The sequence below is a fragment of the Populus trichocarpa genome, chromosome 14 (genome assembly GCF_000002775.5).
Source record: "Populus trichocarpa isolate Nisqually-1 chromosome 14, P.trichocarpa_v4.1, whole genome shotgun sequence".
In the NCBI taxonomy this organism is placed as follows: Eukaryota; Viridiplantae; Streptophyta; class Magnoliopsida; order Malpighiales; family Salicaceae; genus Populus; species Populus trichocarpa.
Window position 1 is genome coordinate 1,160,369 of NC_037298.2, and position 13,651 is coordinate 1,174,019.

Here is a 13,651-nt window from a genome sequence, read left to right on the forward strand (position 1 = left end):
ACAACGATTCAATTGTCTAATCAAAGAAAAGGCTATTTTTTCTTAGGGCCTTTAATCACTTTCTGATAATTGCACAACATTACCTAATGTTCTTGGCTTTTCTTTTTTCTTTAAAGTATTCTCGTATAGTACTCGTTTCTCCACCATCCATTACTCAATCTAGATGCCCCAAAATCTGACCTGTGACTAGGCATCCACCCATCACAGGTATTGATAATTGACCATCAACACAGTTGTTAGAGGGATACTGGTTAAATTTTGTTGGATTCGACATGTTCATCTAGAAAATCTGGAATTAAAGCACTGATTCGGATTTGATTTTTTTAGTTGAATTGAACGGTAAAATTCTTGATTTTTAGTAATTCAGTCCAAGTTCAAATCCCGATGAGTCAATATTAAAAAAAAAAGTAGTACTTTTCAGTTTAGTTTCCTAATTGGATGTAAAAACTATGATTAAAGGGCACGACTTCAATCTTTCTGGATATAATTGAGATGAACAATTAGTGGTATTTCCACTAAACCTAAGCAGATTATTATCTTCTGCAAGTGAAGTGATGTGTGGGGTAAAAACAGATCACATATTTTATCATATCTTTTTCACCTAAACCAGATGGGGATAACATATATTATTGATAACCAAAAATTGCAATCACAGAAATAATTGCCGAAGCTCTCTGATGATTGGCGTTCTTCGTAGCCAAGCAAAAATCTTCGCCTAGTAAAACACACTTCGATTGTCCTGTATGAAAACTTTATTTTCCCAATAAAGTTGTGGAAGTGCATGCAGCTATATTATTATTACGTTAAAGGAACGCAGGATTCCATGATTTCTGACAAATTTGAAAGCATCAGGGATTCCCAAGAGCACTTGTTCTTATGCATGATGACCTGTAAAGTTTAGAAACAATGACAGATTGAACGAATCCCTGCCCACCACTAAGGTCCATCTCATTTATCCTCTTGAGTGGGATTGTTCAGATAGAACCTGCAAATCATGTGGCCAAACTGCTTGCGGAGAATTAAGACATGGATGTATACCTGCATCCGTCTACAAAACATTTGGCTGCAAGAATTAAGTGCTTATTAATATCATTGATCGGGCACTTTCTCAAGTGTCTTTGAGAGAAATCCAAAGACATTGGACTTGAAATGCTAGCAAACGCCTCGGAATCTTGAATGTTACACGAAATTTCGTAATCCTTCTTCGACATCCCACCCTTTTGAATTGGAAGTTCGGCGTCCCATGCAACACCTTTTTTGGCAAAATACATCACCTCTAGAGCTCTCCTTTTAACACAGATAAATATGCCGGCCATTAACTAGAATGAGATTCGGGAATCCAGATAATGATGCCACGTAAGAAAATAATTGAACTGGTCGACCCGGTAACTCATGGATATAGAATATGGCCCGGCCAGGTTCGAACCGGTTTGATTGGTTGATACAACCAAGTCAAATTTAATGAATTTTTTTTATCCTGAAATGATCTAATTAAAACCTGCTATAAAAGCCTTCTAAGTCAGGTTAAGCCCGGACCCGTTTCGATAACTATGCCTTTTATCGGCCATCATCGTGCATGCCTACTTTAATGCTTTTACTCGAGCATTGATCCTCAAACTTGATTGGTTTCTAGATAAAACAAAACTAGAGTATACTACAGTAGTGCCATTTGAAGAGATTCCAGAGGTTAAATAATTAGTTATAAAACACTGCTAATTTTGATCAGCTTCATAACCTCCTCTGCATAGCTCCGAATCTTTTTCAGAGTTCTAAACAATAATTCATTTGAGTCAAACCGGTTGTCATCATGCTATATATATAAACCTCATGGAGACCTACCTTGGAGCCAAGAGAATCTTTCCCTGTCCTATGCAAACCTCACTTTCTATTCTCCTTGCACTTTAAAAAAAGAACAGTCGTCAGAAGTAGAACACTATACTGCCTGAATTCTCCAACATGAAGATGGAAAGACAGGTCATGAGGGTGAAAGACTTGAACCTCGGGCTTCAACTGATAGCCACACTTCTGGTTCTGTGCTGCTGTTACACACACGCGGTAGCAGAAGAGAAGAGCCAGCAGACGAAGAAGACTTTCATAGTTCACATGGACATGTCCAAGATGGCAGCAACTTACGAAGATCATTTTCAATGGTACGATTCATCTTTAAAATCTGTATCAGAATCTGCTGACATGCTTTACGCTTACAACAACATAATCCATGGGTTTTCCACCCGACTCACACCAGAGGAAGCTGAATTACTTGAAAAACAACCCGGAATTCTAGCGGTCCTACCTGAAATGATTTACAAGCTGCACACAACTCATTCCCCTGAGTTCCTTGGATTGGGGAAAAGCGATGCTGTGCCCCCTGCGTCTGCCTCCATGAGCGAGGTGATCGTTGGAGTACTAGACACTGGTGTCTGGCCAGAGATAAAAAGCTTTGATGACACAGGGCTTGGCCCCATACCAAGTACCTGGAAAGGTACTTGCGCGGTGGGTAAGAACTTCAATTCATCGAGCTGTAACCGGAAACTGATAGGTGCACAATATTTCTCAAAAGGCTATGAAGCAGCATTTGGACCTATCGATGAGACAATGGAATCGAAGTCACCAAGAGATGATGATGGCCATGGAACTCACACAGCAACTACAGCAGCTGGGTCAGCTGTCTCAGGAGCTAGCCTTTTTGGGTATGCTTTTGGGACAGCGCGTGGAATGGCTACACAAGCTCGAGTAGCAGCTTACAAGGTGTGTTGGTTGGGTGGATGTTTTAGCTCTGATATTTTAGCAGCAATGGAAAAGGCTGTTGCAGATGGCGTTAATGTCATTTCAATGTCCATTGGAGGAGGAATCTCAGATTACAATCGAGATACAGTAGCGATTGGAGCTTTCAGGGCAGTTGCACAGGGAATTCTTGTCTCATGCTCGGCCGGAAATGGTGGGCCCAGCCCAGGCAGCTTGACTAATGTTGCTCCCTGGATAACCACTGTAGGTGCTGGAACGTTGGACCGTGATTTCCCAGCTTATGTGAGCCTTGGAAATGGAAAGAACTACTCAGGCATATCACTTTATAGTGGAAAGCCATTATCTGATTCATTGTTGCCACTTGTTTATGCTGGTAATGTGAGCAATTCAACAAGCGGCAACCTTTGCATGACAGGAACTTTGGTTCCTTCACAAGTTGCAGGAAAAATTGTGATATGTGATCGAGGGTTGAATAGTAGGGTTCAAAAGGGCATGGTGGTGAGAGATTCCGGTGGTCTAGGGATGATTTTAGCAAACACAGAGCTGTATGGAGAAGAGCTAGTCGCTGATGCACATCTTCTACCCACATCCACTGTAGGGCAAAGAACTGCCGATGCAATTAAGAATTATGCCTTCTCTGATCCAAAGCCAATGGCCACGATTGCTTCTGGAGGCACAAAGCTTGGAGTTGAGCCATCGCCAGTGTTAGCAGCATTCAGTTCCAGAGGTCCAAATCTGGTAACTCCAGAAGTACTCAAACCAGATCTAATAGCACCAGGAGTCAACATTCTGGCGGGATGGACCGGGGCAGTTGGTCCAACTGGGCTAACAAGCGACAAGAGGCATGTGAGCTTCAATATCATTTCAGGTACATCAATGTCATGTCCTCATGTCAGTGGATTAGCTGCGCTCGTCAAGGCTGCTCACCAGGACTGGAGTCCAGCAGCCATCAAGTCCGCTCTCATGACCACAGCCTATGCAACATACAAAAATGGAGAGAACATATTAGACGTGGCTACGGGACAACCATCAACGCCGTTTGATTTTGGCGCCGGACATGTAAATCCAGTAGCAGCCCTTGATCCTGGCCTTGTCTATGATGCCTCTGTTGATGACTACATCAACTTCTTTTGTGCTCTAAACTATAGTGCATCTGACATTAAACAAATCACAAACAAAGACTTCACTTGCGACTCGAGCAAGAAATACAGTCTGGGGGATCTTAATTACCCATCGTTCTCTGTTCCACTAGAAACTGCTTCAGGCAAAGGGGGCGGAGCTGGTGTAACAAGTACAGTCAAATACACCAGGACTCTGACAAATGTGGGTGTTCCAGCAACATACAAGCTTTCCATGACTTCAAAAACTCCGTCAGTTAAGATCCTAGTTGAGCCAGAGTCCCTGAGCTTTGCTAAAGAATACGAGAAAAAGACTTATACAGTGACTTTCACTGCTACATCCATGCCTTCCGGTACAAACAGCTTTGCTCACCTGGAGTGGTCAGATGGGAAGCATGTTGTAGGCAGTCCAATAGCTTTCAGCTGGACATGATCCGAAATCCTGAAGAAATCCCATAAATGATTGTCATTCACGGGACAAGTGCCTGAATTTGTATGTATTTTCAATCTCTTCCCTGATGTTCTAACAGCTGTTCCAGTACAGCAAGCTGTTGCGTTCATAATTGCTCTCTGAGGTGATCAGAGGGCATATAAAAAAGAAGGGGGGGAAATAATTGTACAGAGGATAATGGAAAGAATTGTGTGAATTGAAAATGACTCTCCAGTTGCTTTTAGTGCCTCTCAATCTGAATCCTTTAACAATTTACACTGCATGGCTGAGATTGAGGGACTTGAGTATGTTTGCATAGCAATACATCAAATCAAACTGAGCTTGACAGGCGAGGAGAACAAAAATGCTCACACACTGAACTTCTTGTGACTGCTTAGGTGAAATTAACATATGCCCAAAAACTAACTGGGAAAAGGAATTTTACAAAGCCCAACCTAAGATGAATAAGATGAGGGGGTGTGAAATCATCAAATACATCCCTCGAGCTAATTTATAACTGAGATACGAGGTACAATATAGACACAATGTAGTGTTAAGTTCTAATACCAAGAAAATTTGTGGATATTCCTGCCACTCAACCGTTCTGACACCCTACGAAATGAATTCCTCCATGTCATTCCTTTACATCGAAAGCAGATATCAATTCTTATTAACCTTCATCTAAATTTCAAAACTCTCCAAATTTAGCAATTGCCTGGTTCAACTGATTCACTAACAGGGCTACGGCATCATAGAAAAAGTACTAACTAACTAATTACTTTTGTTGCTAATGCATTTTTCATAATCTTATAACCTAAGGTTCATTCTTGATCAAACAATGGTAGGTTGCATTCCAATGCTAAAATAGACTCAAATTAACAAAATGCAGTGAGCAATCCATCAACCTCAAGACATTAGAAGGATACTCCTAAATTGCATCAATGAATAAAATTGTTACAAAACTGAACTGTCAAGTATAATTTATAGATTTCTAAAAAATGGAGAAAAGGTTACATCATGAATCCTCGATAGACTGAGAAACAGGGAGATAGTATGTATCAAGCTGCCAATACTTGTGTCTCACACCTTGCCAAACTTCTTCTCCCAAACAATCCTTAACAGGCAAGGGAATTAACTGTGTAGAGTAGCCCAAGTGCTCGAGTTCTAGCGAGACTAAATTACAGTAAACAACATGGAAGAACGCGTTACCTCCACAAAGTCCATTGAAAAAAGAGTAGATTCCTCCAGGCTTCAATAGCGCAGGTAAGTGTTGGTGAAACTCCCTCAGATCTTCATAATATTCTCCATAAGTGTCAAAGAAAATACCTGCACAAATTTAGCCCATATTTCAGAAAGTTATACAATACGCAATTGCTCTGCTGTCATTTCAAAGAACACACTTCATTATATAACTATAATTTTCAGTCCCTGCAAGGACAAAATAGTTTGGTGACATTACAAAACTTCTTGAAACTTTTCCTTATGTCTGCAACACCGCTAAGACTTTACAGAATGACCAAAATAATATCCACACTCAAACTACCGGTAGATAAGAATTATTCAAGATAGATTTATAAGGAAGGTGGAGCAATATGAGAAGTTGAAACTCAAGTTAGTATACTTCATGACCAAACATGAATCCATTTGCACTGCATGCTCCCAATGATACATTGTATGACTTTTTCAATGCTGACATTAAATGAAGATCTACAATGAGGAGTGGGTTATTTTCTTTAGGAAGTTGATGGGGTTTAAATTCAAAAGAAGCACCATTTCTGAGTACCTGTCTCGTGCACACACCACAAAAGAATACAGCATATTATATTCCTCGTATGAACATAAATTCAGATATACAGTGCATCTTCGCAAAGAGAATCTGCTTAAGAGCTAAACAATAAATTACTACTCTATTGTGAGTTAAACAAGCAGTGCAAAAGCATGCATTCTCAATTTCTCATCAAACAATACGATGAACTTATGAACAAACTGTTAGCCAGCAATGTAGGTTTCTCTAACAAACTCAAATCACAGAAGCTATACATTGTTACTTTGAAATGACAACAATAACAATGCATATCACGATATGCCACACCCTTTTGCAAAAATATAAATACAAACACAATCATGTTTAAAACGGGCATCGTGGATTTACCATCATAAGTTCCAAGTTGAGAAAGAACATCTTGCCACCGCCCAAATACTATCTTCACATTATCCTTCTCACCCCAACCATTTCGAATCATCCGTTCATAAACCTCCGGATGCGCCTCAACAATCGTATGCATAGCCGGATTATATTGTTGAATAGCTGTATCCACAAGCCCCATTCCAAAGCCAATGTTCAGTATATGACCACCACCTGAGCAAACCGCCTTTGCGTGTGCTTCCATCAATGGCTTCTCCCAAGCCATCATTATCGCCTTGCTATCCGAGTCCATTATCTTGTCTTCACTAAAACTAACCCTATCTTCTAAGTAATTCTCACCATAACCAGAATTCGACTTCTCTTTCCTGGCAATTGTTCCTAATATTAACTCAGACTGAATCCCTGTTCAATTAGAGGTTATTTTAGTAATTATAACGAAACCGAAGCTGTTTTAATTAATTACGATTGGAGTTGATTAAAGAGGAAGCCAAGATAAATTTTTTTATCGTACCAGCGTTGAGGAGAGTTTCGAAGGCGTCTTGGTGGCCAGCTTCCATGGCGAAGTCTCCTGCGGAGATATTGGAAGGAGAGAGAGCGTTCCACGGTGCGCCAGCTTCGAGGAGGTCCTTGACGATAGCGGCGTGGCCGTGCTTGGCGGCGTGCATGAGAGGAGTGAGGCCATTGCTGTCGAAGTAAGTAACGTCGATTCCTGAGTTTATGAGAGATTTAACTTTGTCTACGTCACCGTTCTTCGCTGCTTCGCAGAGAATTTCGAATTCGTCCATGGCTGCGCGCGATAATAGTGAAACCCTGCTCCAGAGTCCAGTGACTTTTTAAGAAATGGAGGTGCCTTTCTTTTGGAATTCCCGGTGAGTCTGACGGCTAAGATGAGAGCTACGTGGCATAATCAGGTATGTTTCTGGTTCCTCAATTTGGTTTGGTGGGCTGGAGCTGATGGTTTTCTTGTGTGGGCTTAGCCCGATTTCGAACGTAATTGGGGGCTCTTTTTTTTTCTTAGTTAATCTACACTTCGGCCTTGGGCTTTTGCCTTTTGATTATGAATACCGGTCTGAAAAAAAAGGGAAAAAAAAAATCAATTTCATCTTACCTCCTTAAAACTATATAGGTTTTATCGATTATTTTTCAAAACAAATTATTTTTCATCGATTAGACATTTTATTCAAACGTGATTGACTTTTGATAATTTTTAAGTAATTTAAAACACATAATAATATTACTTAATAAAAATAATTGATTTAGATTAATTTAATAATCTACAAGTTAATCCAATAAACTAACTGCTAAATTAAAAAAAGGATCAATTTCATCTTACTTCCATGAAATTGTATAGGTTTTATTGATTTTTTTTATTAGTGCTAGCATTTCATTTAGACATGATTAAACTAGTATTAATTCTAAAAAAAATAAAAAATATTATTTTAATAAAAATAATTAATTCGAATTTATCTGATAACGTTGGAGTTAATCCAAGAACCCACTTACTCAAATTCTTTTAGATCAATTAAGACAATTATTGTATTATCTGAATGAATTTCCTTGAAAAAATCAAAAGCAATAGAACTTGTCTGTACAGCAACAAATTAATACGGATAAGGAGATTTGGCGAAACAGTCCGATTGCATGGTAAAGTTCTTACTCTTAATTTGGCGCTAGTGTAATGACGTTTGCCATATTTTATATCCCAAATAAATCCACCAACTTTGACCGCAGTTTGATTAAACTGCCCGCGTTGAAACGTCATCGTTCAGAAATAAGTAATAACACTCTCCTTCGCGGCAGCCTAACCATTCGAGTACAGAAATAACCTCGGTCGTCGATGCAGTTTATTTGTTAAAATCCTGTGGCTCCAATCAAACACAATTAAAATCATTAAAAAAAAGCAACCCCCCCCCCTTCTCTCGCAAATATTTAGATTGCTTTGGATCCGCATCTTCATTCAAATGCTGTGAAGAAGCTTAATACTCACAGAATCTACAAGGGAGGGTTTTTTTTTCTTCTATTAATTTTTGTTTTTTTTAATGGCTTCAAGTTTTGATCGGTGGGAGAAGGATCCGTTCTTCTCTGCGGCTGAGGAAGTTCAAGAATCAGCAGACAGGTACCGTTTCTAATTAATATTAGCTAATTTATAGTTTTTTCATGAGAGATTTGAATTTTTATTATTTGTTTCCTGATTAAATTTAGTTTTTTATTAGAGATTTTCATATTTTCCTGATTAAATTTAGGTTTTTTTTACGAGAGATTCTGACCTCACCTCTTAAGTTTCGCTTGTAGTACTAAAAAATTTAGGTGAAACAACACAATATTTGATTAATTTATTGTTTTCGTACTTTTAGGAAGCGAAGGCAAATTTTTGTTTTTATTCTATCCTTTAAGGTTTGATTAAAGCTAGTTGTTTTGAGGGAGTATGCCTGTCTTATTGACGTTTTTTTTATATTGATATATTTTTTTGTTAAATTTGTATGCTATATGAAGGATGGAATCAACGTATAGAACATGGATTCATTCAAAGAAAGAGGAATCTAGCATGTGGGATTCCGAGCAACTATGTCGGGACCTACATACTGCGCTAGGCACCACCAAATGGCAGGTCATCTCTCCCTCTACTCTTTATTAAATGTTCTGTTTTAATCAGCTTAGTTGAGTTTAATTTGATCTGGGGTGGGAAAACTCAATGCAGTTAGAGGAGTTTGCTCGGGCTGTCGGGTCGAGTTATGTCAAAAGCTCTGTTGATGATGCGAGAGACAGGCATCGTGATTTTATTGTCGCGATCGAAGATCATATTTTAAGAATAGAAAATTCGTTAAAGGAATGTGCCCTTTCAGAGGGCAAGACTTCGTTGCCTTGGGTGCATTTGGATGAAGGGGAGTGCAATGAACTTGCATTGTTTTTGTCAGGGCCACCAACGACATCTAGAGAGAATATATCAAAAAATCATGTCATGGAGAGTGGGATGACACAAGAAGGAGGTGAAGAGTCTACCCCCCATTCTTCAAAGAACTTGACTAATTTGGTCATGTGCTCCTCCTTGGAGCCCAGGGACGAGAAGTTGCATGGGCATAGGAGGACGGCTAGTGCCAGTGCTGATATTGGTGCGTGGAAAATTGCTATAGCTGAAGATGTTTGCCTGTCTGATCCTTGTAATGAGAAGGCCCCCATCCCACGACCCCCACGAAAGGTACCTAGTTTGTCTGGAATCGTATCTTCTATGGAATCTGTTTCTAAATTCAACTGGCCAAAGAATGGAGTTCGGAAATGGAAGGCAATGGATCGTCAACAAGAATCTGATACAATACCATTGCAATCTTCACAGTTAACTAGGGTTGGTGTATTTCTATTCTATTTGACTTGTTGATTGGGATTTGCTTCTTGATTTTCTTATTATGTTTCTGTTATCGTTAATTAATAGAAATGGGTATTCTTAACTTTTTGTATAGGGCATAGATGCATGCTATGAGAAAAGTAAGAGTTGCCTGGATAGTTATAATGAATGTTATGACAAGCAAATTTATGGCTGGTATGGAGCTATGCAGCGCCAACTTCAACGGTCCCAGTATCAAATGCAATATAGTCGGCCTGTCCAAGCAGCCTTGTCAGTTGTTTTTCTCTTTTGCTTAATTGGTGAGCTATTTAGATTCGTTCAAATCTTGTTTTGTTGCATGTATGGGGTTATATATGTTGCTACAAATGTGCCACTCTTCATTTTGTATTTGTATTTCCAACAAGCACTCTAGGCTTTACAGCAATTGGGTTATATATATAAATTGATTGACTTAAAATAATTACTGGATGCATGTAGCTTGACAAGCATTTTAAGAGTGTGATTAGATTGGAAAAAATCTCAAGATTGCAACAAGATGAGATGGTGTGGTATATATGATGTTTATTACTTTATGTTCTTTGTTGTTAATTTTTGGTCGTTGCATTATGCTATCAGGCATTTAATTCATTTTATTAGATGAATAGGTAATGCATAGTTCAGGTAGAAATTAGAAGCTGCTGCATCAAATGATGATCATAGGTTGTCTATCAACTTAAGGACTTTCTATTTGAATCATGTAATTTTCTGAATTGGGTGTGCACTTGGGAATGCTTTTGCTAAAGTTTTTTTAAAAAAACTGAAAAGGAGAAACAAATGAGCCATCATAGGTTTGCTTTTGGGATTTTGCTTTATTTTGAAGTCAGTCATCATTCAGAGTAGTTTGTTGCCTTTTTAGCACTGCTCTGTGTTGCTTCTTTAGCACTGGATTGAGTTTGTTCAATAGTAATAACCACTTTCAAGTTTGGTATAAACAGGTGTAAACAAGGTTGAACTGATATGCAAATAAAGCTACGAAGCTTCCCTTGTTTTTCTTCCAATATTTACAATGCAACTGACATAATTTTGAGTGGTATGATAAGTGAATAAAAGCATTCAAACCACCTGTAACTAGTAATATTGTTATGAATAACTGTTCATTGTGAACCAAAATAAAAATCGTAAAATTATGGTAAACTATCTTTTTTTTACAATGAGGAAAACAAAACTTGTGAAGACAGCCATGGACATATCTAGAAACCCATAGCAATAAAACTTACGATGGTTCTTTTATAAAGATTTTTTGGATGATAAAGAATTTTAGTATGAGTTTATTGGTTTATAGAAGCTTATGTTTATTGGTTTATCTGCAGTCTTAATTGTGCTACGTGCAATTTAAGGTGCTGTTCATCCTACAAATTACAGCCTGGGGCAATAAATGGCTCGGAGGGCATCACAGTGGTGATATGCGGAAAGATGTTTTCGAGAGAACAAGAGCTTTTCATTATTATCAAGTGACTGGTTCAGTATAGGTACGTGTTCTCCTGTTATGCAGTAGCCAGTATTATTTCTGTAAATAAACCCCTTGCTCACCCATTTTTTCCCCTTCCTGACCACCATTTCGCTCTTCCTCTTAAAACTTTTGATTATGTTGTATAATTGTAAGAGCCAATAGATGGCGGAGAAAGTTGGCCAGGAACATTTCTCAAGTGCCATCTGATCCTGTAATACATCTTTTTTTTTCAAAGCCACTTTGGTGTAGTATTTTTACAGTTTGGTAAAAAACAGTTCTCTTTTCTTTTTCAAAGCTACTGAGGAATTTTTATTTGATATGAGCAAAAAAACCCAAAAAACTGAAAAAAAAATAATCGAAAAAACCGAACTGAGAAAAAAATTTAAATTAACCTGATTAGAAAAGCCAAAATAATTTCTGGTTCAGTTCGGTTTGAAATGTCTGAAACCAATTGAACTGGAATAAACTGAATCGGTTCAACCATAATTTTGAAAAGATAAAAAAGACTATAAATAATCATTAACCTAAACCAACGCCCACAGCCCCCTCGCCCTTTTATAATCATTAACCTAAATCAATGCTTGTAGCTCCCGTTTTCTTTCTCTCATTTCCTCTTATCTCTTCAAGTTTATCCTTGCATCTTATCTTCTCCATCACATTCTCTTCTTTTCCTGTTAATAAATTCATGAGCTTCACTATTTACTTCAACCAAGAGCAATTGCTTCTTCAAATGACGATGCCTTTCCTTAATTGCTTCTTCAAGATGACTAAGGTTTGACAGAAGTATAAATTTGAGCTTTATTTGGATCCAACTCATTCATTATGAGTAGATTTGTTTTCCTTCCAATCTCAATTGATCTCTAGTTTTTATTTTCCTTGATATTTTATGGGTTTATGTTTTTTTTATTATGTTGTAATTTGCAACTTTGGTTTTGTTTCTATTTTAAATAGAATTCAATCATGTTTTGGTTATGTAAACTGGAACAAGTTCTCGAACAACAGAAACGAGATTTGTGTCTTGGTTTTGCTGATTTTTAAACAACAGAAACTGAACCGAACCGAAACCAATCGGTTTGAACTGGTTTCAGTTTTCAATTTTAAAAAATAATAATTTTGGTTTGGTTAATTTTTTTATGTGAAAATTGAACCGAACTAAAAATGATGACCCCTAAATATAGCTGTTCATGAAGTGGGGGAATTGGAACTATCAAACTACAATTGGACATCACCTAGATTATGTGCTTAAAGGGAGCCTCTCAAGATGAGTGAAAAAATGCGAGAAGGAAAGGAAATGTTCCTGATGCATTTTATTAACGGTAAGCCTTACAGAGGTAGTTGCTGATCAAGTGACAGACAACTCTTAAAGATACCGGTAACCAAAGTAGAAACCAGTAAACACTAATGGCAGGACGAACTCAAGAAAAGCTTGATACTTGGGCATTTTATCATCATCCTTGATCACAAAGGCACTCATTTCTTTGTGCTTGGATTCCACGAAAGAAGCATACTTGTCTGCCTCATTGAAAGCGTGACCCTGAAGAACACCAACCTGGTACTTCAGGAGCAAGTTTTGGGCTTCCTTGCTGTGTCCAATGTTACTGAATTCCCTCGTCGCATCCTTTCCTGCAACCTCTACAAGCACCTCTCCTCCTGCTGGATGCTCATCCAAGAACTTTGTCACGTCGAGTACCTGTTAAAACGAAACAACTTCATTACCCGCAAAACATAAACGGAAAAATATAGGAGTATATGTTTCCGAAGAGAGGATTACTCTGCCGTTGATGACAAACCAGCAATCTTTTTTGGATCTGTGTTGGGCCACCTGTGAGAGAGTGAAAGTTTTCTGCCCAGCCATTTTGCACATGGGAATCCAAGATAGTCGTGCAAGTAATTTATAAAAATGGACGGGGTTAGGTTTTGATCTTGGTTGGTCACGTGCGCACTAACACCATGAGTCTGGTCATTCACGTGTGATCTAACATTGTAGTAGTGGTAGCTGATGCCATGGTGGCATCTTATTTTTCTGGGCTTGTTCGGTACACCTGAAGCCCAAAAGTCCCCAAACCGAAGTGATTTAAGCAAGATTGTCGGGGTAAGTTTTTCCAAAGGATGTGAGGTGCCCAGGTGGAGACCTGGTTGTCTTATGTTTTGGCCTGAAACACGAGCAATCCATGAGAATTCTTGTCATGAAGAAATGAACTGTCTCCTTAATTACCAATCCAGCAAATTATGTGATAATGTTTCCGAAAAAATAGAGGGGAAACAGTGTGCAGATTATCTCGCTTAACTTGGTTCAAGGCAAATTGTGTCCGTTTGTCTACGTGTTTGTTTGCCTTTCAAGCTTGAAAACATCATTTTTTATGGTTTTCAGCTCCAAACAGTG

At 38.4% G+C, this 13,651-nt stretch overlaps 4 protein-coding genes across 7 annotated transcripts; 2 read left to right on the forward strand and 2 right to left on the reverse strand.

Moving 5' to 3' along the window:
• Positions 1–1,718: 1,718 nt before the first annotated feature.
• LOC18104802 (subtilisin-like protease SBT1.7) lies at positions 1,719–4,537 on the forward strand. The gene has a single exon (XM_006374776.3). The coding sequence runs from the start codon at positions 1,957–1,959 to the stop codon at positions 4,294–4,296; it is 2,340 nt and encodes a 779-aa protein (XP_006374838.1). The 5' UTR covers positions 1,719–1,956; the 3' UTR covers positions 4,297–4,537.
• Positions 4,538–5,195: 658 nt separating this feature from the next.
• LOC18104803 (protein arginine N-methyltransferase 2) lies at positions 5,196–7,312 on the reverse strand. Its single transcript, XM_006374777.3, has 3 exons — positions 6,951–7,312; positions 6,446–6,841; positions 5,196–5,619 (listed from the first exon to the last, which is right to left on the reverse strand). The coding sequence occupies exons 1-3, from the start codon at positions 7,222–7,224 to the stop codon at positions 5,309–5,311; spliced, it is 981 nt and encodes a 326-aa protein (XP_006374839.1). The 5' UTR covers positions 7,225–7,312; the 3' UTR covers positions 5,196–5,308.
• Positions 7,313–8,327: 1,015 nt separating this feature from the next.
• Positions 8,328–12,910, forward strand: LOC18104804 (uncharacterized). 4 transcript variants are annotated; one of them, XR_008057177.1, is made up of 6 exons: positions 8,328–8,555; positions 8,933–9,047; positions 9,138–9,779; positions 9,895–10,078; positions 11,129–11,287; positions 12,447–12,910. XR_008057177.1 is itself a non-coding variant. In XM_024585399.2 (5 exons), exons 1-5 carry the CDS (start codon positions 8,479–8,481, stop codon positions 11,152–11,154), a joined length of 1,044 nt encoding a protein of 347 aa, XP_024441167.1. In that variant the 5' UTR covers positions 8,328–8,478; the 3' UTR covers positions 11,155–11,562. The 4 variants fall into 4 exon arrangements, 2 of the variants coding, with proteins under 2 accessions (XP_024441167.1, XP_052302681.1); XR_008057178.1 differs by having other exon boundaries at positions 12,459–12,910; XM_024585399.2 differs by lacking the exon at positions 12,447–12,910 and having other exon boundaries at positions 11,129–11,562.
• Positions 12,552–13,301, reverse strand: LOC18104805 (cytochrome b5). The gene is made up of 2 exons (XM_006374779.3): positions 13,040–13,301; positions 12,552–12,958 (listed from the first exon to the last, which is right to left on the reverse strand). The coding sequence occupies exons 1-2, from the start codon at positions 13,130–13,132 to the stop codon at positions 12,629–12,631; spliced, it is 423 nt and encodes a 140-aa protein (XP_006374841.1). The 5' UTR covers positions 13,133–13,301; the 3' UTR covers positions 12,552–12,628.
• Between the last annotated feature and the right edge of the window lie 350 nt (positions 13,302–13,651).

Bases quoted from the DNA above. Each gene is read 5' to 3' on its own strand.
- LOC18104802 (XM_006374776.3), top strand. From the start codon at position 1,957: ATGAAGATGGAAAGACAGGTCATGAGGGTGAAAGACTTGAACCTCGGG.
- LOC18104805 (XM_006374779.3), bottom strand. From the start codon at position 13,132: ATGTGCAAAATGGCTGGGCAGAAAACTTTCACTCTCTCACAGGTGGCC. The intron at 12,959-13,039 runs GTAATCCTCTCT...TCGTTTTAACAG, and splicing joins GGTTTGTCATCAACGGCAGA to GTACTCGACGTGACAAAGTT.
- LOC18104803 (XM_006374777.3), bottom strand. From the start codon at position 7,224: ATGGACGAATTCGAAATTCTCTGCGAAGCAGCGAAGAACGGTGACGTA. The intron at 6,842-6,950 runs GTACGATAAAAA...CTAATTGAACAG, and splicing joins CGAAACTCTCCTCAACGCTG to GGATTCAGTCTGAGTTAATA. The intron at 5,620-6,445 runs GTAAATCCACGA...AAATTTGTGCAG, and splicing joins TCAACTTGGAACTTATGATG to GTATTTTCTTTGACACTTAT.
- LOC18104804 (XM_024585399.2), top strand. From the start codon at position 8,479: ATGGCTTCAAGTTTTGATCGGTGGGAGAAGGATCCGTTCTTCTCTGCG. The intron at 8,556-8,932 runs GTACCGTTTCTA...TGCTATATGAAG, and splicing joins GTTCAAGAATCAGCAGACAG to GATGGAATCAACGTATAGAA. The intron at 9,780-9,894 runs GTTGGTGTATTT...CTTTTTGTATAG, and splicing joins AATCTTCACAGTTAACTAGG to GGCATAGATGCATGCTATGA.